General features: G+C 30.2%; 1 protein-coding gene across 1 annotated transcript in view; it reads right to left on the bottom strand.

Moving 5' to 3' along the window:
* Positions 1-2,557: 2,557 nt before the first annotated feature.
* The window catches only part of LOC111711190 (extended synaptotagmin-3), a 37,083-nt gene continuing 32,484 nt past the window's right edge, over positions 2,558-7,156 (bottom strand). The window contains exons 20-21 of the mRNA XM_023485473.1: positions 3,017-3,065; positions 2,558-2,747 (exon numbers count right to left, since the gene is read on the bottom strand). Coding sequence (XP_023341241.1) covers positions 2,615-2,747; positions 3,017-3,065 — 182 coding nt within the window. The 3' untranslated portion in view covers positions 2,558-2,614. The remainder of the gene's footprint in view (positions 2,748-3,016; positions 3,066-7,156) is intronic.

The following is a 7,156-nucleotide window of genomic DNA, read 5'->3' as shown; positions in this document are numbered from 1 at the left end:
AAATTGCAAAATATGTCTTCAAAACTAATAATACTTTTTTCTTTAAATTTTCATTATTTCTAATCGTTTGAATGGTACTGTAACCGTAAATTCAAGTGACCCTCCATGCATAGATGGCACAGCCCATTTTACATTGGTACCCTTGACAGCTTTGTCTGATTAAGTATGAATTAGAGATCCATGTTTTTGTTTCTTTAAACGTTATTTTTTTCATTTGCAGTTTCTCTGCGAAAGTGACTTACACATTCAAGAAGCAATGGAGAAGCTCACAAAATACCACCTTTTTAGCCAGAAAAACTAGAGTATCTTTCACATTTTTGATCAGATAAAAATTCTAAGGGTACCATTGTAAATCGGACATTGCCTTTTTTGTTTGGTCACTTCAAATTACGCTTACAGTCCCTTAAAACGATCTCTTAACACATTTTTTAAAACACATAATCAACACACGGTTACATATAATCAACACACGGTTACATATAATGCCAAATATACTTTTTTATAATTCTCAAACATTGTGATTTTCAGTCTGTTATCTGTTATTTAAATATTATTTGTTTAATAAATACTTTTGGCAAATTTACCTCCTCAAATATGATTTAAAGAGTTTTTATTTCAAATTGTTAATGATGCATTATTGTTATTTCCAATTTTTTCATCTAAAATCTATGAGTTTGATTGAACAAAAACATGGCAGTTCTGACTTCAAAAGAACCATATTTTCATAAAATAATTTACTTGAAAGGAATTGAGGCTTCGCTACCATCTCTGATTTTCAAATCCCACTATCTTTGCAACCCAAAGTCATATACCTCAGATATTTAAAACTATGAATTTTGTTTGATCAAATAATTTAAGTTTGAAATATTGAAAGTTTACACCATCAGGTTGCAAAGATAAAGGAGTTATAAAATTCTAGTTTGTGGCAAAAGCTCAAATCCTTAAAAAACTATATTTAGCGTTCCATAGGCCATAAAAGCCGAGAAATTTCAATTTTTGCAGATTTTTTTCCTTCATTTTGCCTGCTGGAGCTAAAATTTTCATTAAATGGTTGATTTTCTTGATATATCCATGGAATTCATAAATTCCTCTTAGATGAATTCAAATTTGAATGAGATTTGAAAAACTAAACAAATACTAGAAGAAAGATTTTATTAAAAGATGTTTAAAAATTTAATTAAAGATTTAATGAAATGCTTAAAGATGGGTTTTTAACAAAAGCTATGTTTTATCTAAAAGAATTTTTTAAATCTTGTCTTGCCCGGGTAAAAAAACTATTAGAGATAACTTTCATCATTGAGAGAGGGAAAACTAAAAAGATCATCCAACGATTACTTTAGCACGGGCAGCCGTAGTACATTTGAATCTCCGAGCCGGGTCAACCTTTCCGGTCCCAGTTTGTACTGTATCGTCCGGACATTGGGTAAATAAAGCAGACACTTAATAGGATTGGGTTCAGTCACTCAGTGTATCTGTTTATTCGGATAGATTTTAATGTTATTGTATTAAAATTTGAAATATTTGAAGATTCTAATTCAGAATCACAAAATACCCAGTGCGCCCTATTAATGTAAAAATTCTTGCCATCAAACTTAAATGTTCTAATCCCTATATATTTGCATCCTGATGTTTTTAAATTTTGATATTTCAATCTTAGACTCATGATTTAACAGAATTTATAGTTTAAAATATCAAAATTTTACAAGATCGGGTTGCAAAGTTTTAGTGGTTAAAAAATCAGAGTTTGTGGCAACTACTTAGTTTCTTTATTAAATTAATCAAATTTTTTTAAAATTTATTTTCTAGAACTACTTCAAGCAATTTTATTTTTCAAAGAATAAAATTTCTTTGGAACTCTTCTTTCAAATAAGTTTTGAAGATCTACTTAAGTTCTCTTTCAAGATTCAAGCATGTCATATTTATTCTCATCTCTCTTTTTTCAAGATTTAATCATTTTCTTATTTTAAACTTCAGACGAATTATCTTTTTATTTATTTCTTTTTCTTTTTTTAGAAAAGAAAAAATGAATAATAAATATGAGGGAACCTAAGAGGTTTTTAGAAATATATTATCTTCGCATAAATACTGATGAAAATAACAAAAAAATAATAAATAAAATATTTTACTGGGATTGCTTTAATGAATAAGAGGGGTCGCTAAATTACCTATTTTGCAGCGCGGTTCAAATCCGGAATCGCCGATTCAAATCCTCATAAATATTTAACTTTAAATCGGTGCTTCAAAATTTGAACGCGTAGATTCTATTAGGGTTCTATTAACTAGACAATGCCCTCAGGAGCAATGTCATTCACTTCAGAAAATGTATTTAGAAAAGTTGGTCATTCGTTTAACTTATTTTTTGTGTGTGGATTTTTAACCTATATATAAAGTTAAATTATGCGTAATTTAAAAAAATTAAATCTTAAAACTTTTTTCTCACAAATATTTATAACAATATATCTATCTCAGTTTAAAACTTTAATTTGTTTTCTAAAAAGAAGAAGAAAAGAATATCTTCATGTATTTATAATATATATTTTATATTATTATTTTATATCTTTGTGATCAAGTATAAGATGAGTATGTTTATGTTTATATATTTATTTTTATATATTCATAAATGACAAGGTTCCAAGGAAGGTTCTCCGGAATCAATATGTCTCCAGGTTTCTGATCCTAGATCTTGACAACCAAGGTTTAACTTCTCCGGGTTTAAGGTCTCATCCAAATAAATCTGCTCCTGGCATCTTTAAAGGGAGTGACATGGTAGTTGAGTTGAGAGTGCAATATTGAAAAGAAATGTTTAAGAAATCATTTGAGACCTATAAGACGTAATTGTACAGTTCACCAGGAGGATTTCAACTCTTACTTAGCAATCATGCACCTTACAAACCTCTTGTTGGTCTCAAATATTTTCAAAACAAATTCTCTTTGTTACTGCACTTTCAGCTCAACTACCATTTAGAGCAAGACACTCCCTTTAAAAGCAAAGGTTACACAATATTTCAGATTTTACCTAATTTTGTTTCTTGAATTGTGTGTTCCAAACTCAGGAGGCTCAGATTCTAGAAAAGCAACTTTAACTTTTTAATGTTTGCATTCCAACTTTTAAACCCAATTTTTTTACAGCTACAAGGATAGACAAAGTTCTTTAGCGAACGGAAAAAATGAACGAAATATTAGAAAAAAACTAAAATATGTATTTTAAAAGACGAAAACTAAATCCGACAAATCTGTACTGTTGTGAATCTAATATTGATATCTTTGCATGGAAGTTCACTAATAATTACGAGTTATTTTAGCATGTAGTTGAAGCATATAATAATGACGGGAAGTTTCACATACTATTAAAAACCAGATAATTTTCAATTTATCAGCTACACTGATCGTTCAGTAAATAGTTAACAGTGAACGGCAAGTCCTTTCCTTTACATTAGTATAACTATAGGTAACAAACGATTTAAAAAGTGATAACGTGCATTCCCCTGTTCACAATATAGTATTGTTATAGTTTAAAACTCCATGACTAACCCTTGCTACTAAACCAGGCCTTGGTGCTGCAGCAATCCTGGTAATCTTTTTTATAATATAATTTGTTAAACCCAAAAGAACACCAGCTCAACCAATTTCAGAGAAAACTAGCTCAAACCAATTCTAGAGAAAACTGGTTCAAACCAATTCCAAAGAAAAATGGTTAAAACCAATTCCAGAGAATAATTTTTCAAACCAATTCCAGAAAAAACTTGTTCATACCAATTCTGGAGAAAACTTAATTGTTCAAACCAATTCTGGAGAAAACCTGTAATACTAACTTCATAGAAAACTTAATTGTTCATACCAATTCTGGAGAAAACTTAGTTGTTCAAACCAATTCCGGAGAAAACTTGCCCAAACCAATTTCAGAGAAAACTTATTTTTACCAATTCCAGAGATTACTTATTTAAACCAAATCCAGAGAAAACTTGTTCAAACCAATTCCAGAGAAAACTTGTCCAAAGTAATTCCAGATAAAACTATTTCATACCAATTCCGGAGAAAACATGTGTTCAAACCAATTCCAAAGAAAACTTGTTCAAACCAATTGCAAAAAAACATAGTTAAAAACAATTTCAGAGAAATCTTGTTCAAACCAGTTGCAGAGAAAACAAGGTCAAACCAATTCTATAAGAGAAAACTTTTAAAACAAAATTCTCAAGTAAACGTTGAAAATCCATTTAAAGGGACTGTATACATAATTCCAAAAGTCTCTCTAATTATTGAATGGCATGTCCGATTCATAACTGTACTTTAAACTTTTGACTGATCAAATATAACAGACACAGGTAAAAAACAGGAGATCTCTGTTACATTTACCAAAATTACATTTAATATTACTAGCTATATAATAAAACAAGACATTCGTATATATGTTCCCTCTGGCTGGCCAAACGGCTGGACCAAATGGGCTGAATTTTTTGTAGACACTCATGGGTGCCATAGGCTAAAAAAATTCAATTTTTTTCAAACTTTTTTTCCACGGCCAAAGCCGGGCTCTTCAGCCAGTTATTAATAAGCTAAAATAAAAACAAGACTGAATACGTCTTCCTTAATCAGATTAATGGTTTAGAAGGTACCGTCGCGAATCGGACATGAAAGGGCATTTGAAATTGTTTCTACAGACCCTTTCATCTGAATATTTTAGAGTTCATTTAATGAAGTTGTTTATATTGAAGACAGGTTTACAAGAATAAGAAATATGTATATGTCTAGTCTGGGAAAGATAGTGGTTTCTGTGTTTAAATCAGCTTTGTACTGAACAGTGTAGAATATTAAACTCAGTTCTACAAGATTGAACATGTTTTATTTTCTCCCTTAGAATACTAGATTGTAAATTCTTTATAATATTCATTTTAATAAGGTTTTGCCCGGAATCTGTGTTGATTTGTCTTTGTAAAATATTATTGTGTCCTCTCTAGGGACGTATTTTTGTTAATTAAGCGTATACATTAGAATTTACAAGTGATGGATATAATTCGGCATCCTAGTGTTTAACTAATATTTGACAAAGATCAGATCTTTTTTTGGGGGATATTGTTTATTTTAAAGGGACTGTAAAGGGAAAATGAAAGGGGGTTTCGGCCGTGAAACCTAGCATTTCAGGGGTTGATAAAGGCCCATAAGAGTTCTAGTTGATGTTCTTGTCTCGAGAAAGTGATATAAAACCGTGTCAAATTTATACGAAAAGGAATTGAGTTTCAGCCACAAATTCAAATGTTCTAATCCCTATCTTTGCAATTCGATGGTGTAAACCTGTGATATTTCAAACTACAACTATTTGATCAAACAGAATTCATAGTTTGAAATATCTAAGATCTACGACATCGGGTTACAATGATATAGGGATTAAAAAATCAGAGTTTGTGGCAAAAACTCAATTCCTTTATATATACAAATTTTATTTTATAAAAATCATAGGTTTAAACAGATCATATTCAGCAAATAAGCAACCAATCTGAAAATATAAAATATAATTGATAATATAATAAATACGTCCACATTATGTGACCAGAACTTCCAGCAATGGCAGTGCAGTATCATTATCATGTGTCTCCGTCTGTATCATGTGATCAGTATACTGCACTGCCATTGGTGAGAGTTCTGGTCACGTGATACGGGCGTATAAATAATATTATCCATTATATCTATGAAAAATGAAAAATTATTAAATTTAAATAATAATAGAAGCAAACCTAAGTTTTTTTAGGCTTCTCTGAGATATCGTCGTTTTCAGATTGGTTTCTTATTTGCTGAATATGATGTGTTTAAACGTACTATTTTAATATAAAATCTTATATACATTTATATATACATTTATATATAATTATATATTTATAATTATATAATTATATACATTTTATATCACTTTTTTTAGTTCAACTCCTTAAATGCTTATGTTTCAGTCTATACCCTCTTTCATTTTTCCTTAGAGTCCCTTTAAACACTTGATCTCGATATCCAATGTGGGTACTTTTAAGTTTGAAGATAAATGTTTGATCCTATGAACCATCACAAGATAACGAAGAGGACTTAGACTAATCCTAAGATGGAGATCAATACTTAATCCCCAGATTCAAAACTGACTGCAAAGCGTATTTGTAGAATTTGATTAGTTGGATAATTGCATCTCCCGACCAATAGGATGGAAAGAGTTGCGGTAAATCCGCCAATATGAGAACTATAAAGTGAACCTTGTATTTTGTAAAATTCCAAATTCTATTCGAAATATTAAATATGTACTTTAGATAAATCAATCCCAATGTTCGGATTGCTTTTAACAGTGTGTACTTTTAGTATTTAGCGCATTTTTGTGATAGCCATGTAGTGTAGAGTATACTGTAATGTATACTGTAGAGTATACTGTAAACTTAATTGAGTTTTTTTTCACTTCTTTGGTTTCACGCAACTAGTGGAGAAACCTGGTTTCCGTATTGTAATTAACAAAACAATTTTCTAAGAAATCGGGTTTTTATCAACTTTATTTTAAGTTTATTTAAGAACACAAAAACATGGGTTTCTGTTCAGTGTCTATGGTCAACAGTTTTTTTATCTGCTCATTAGGTATGCATGCATAACGCGGTTAGTTCACGGATTAATTAAGGTTTTGGAATCAGAGGCCGAATTTTAAGAATTTAAAGCCGCGGCTCAAATATGGTTGGTTCCACTTAAAATTGTATTTAATTTTTCAAAATTTAAGCCGGCGCTAAATTGAAACCGGTTTTAGGTGGATTAGAGACACGACTTAAATTCACTAAATTCGGACACAGATTGTTTTAATTATTTTTCTTCTAAACAAAGAACCCAGTAAAATAATAAATTGAACATTTTCAAAAAATCTTATTGATAATTGTAGTATTTACTTATCTATTGTGTACGTACTACGTAGGTATACTCATTTTTTTGTTGTAAAATACATTACTCTACAATTTATCAAAAATTTTCTTTTATTCTGTAAAAACTAGTGATATCCCTTGCTGTATAGATGATAAATTAGTTCCTATGTTTACTCCAGGTTTATTTTCACCACTTCCTCCAAACATCATTTTTCATGTTTTGCAGCCGGCTAAACGTCTTCTTTAGATATAATTCAGGGACTTTTGATTCAACCCACGTCAATGTA

This window comes from Eurytemora carolleeae, unplaced genomic scaffold, assembly GCF_000591075.1.
Source record: "Eurytemora carolleeae unplaced genomic scaffold, Eaff_2.0 scaffold1134, whole genome shotgun sequence".
In the NCBI taxonomy this organism is placed as follows: Eukaryota; Metazoa; Arthropoda; class Copepoda; order Calanoida; family Temoridae; genus Eurytemora; species Eurytemora carolleeae.
Note: the sequence above shows the minus strand (reverse complement) of the source record. Positions and strands in the feature narration are given on the sequence as shown.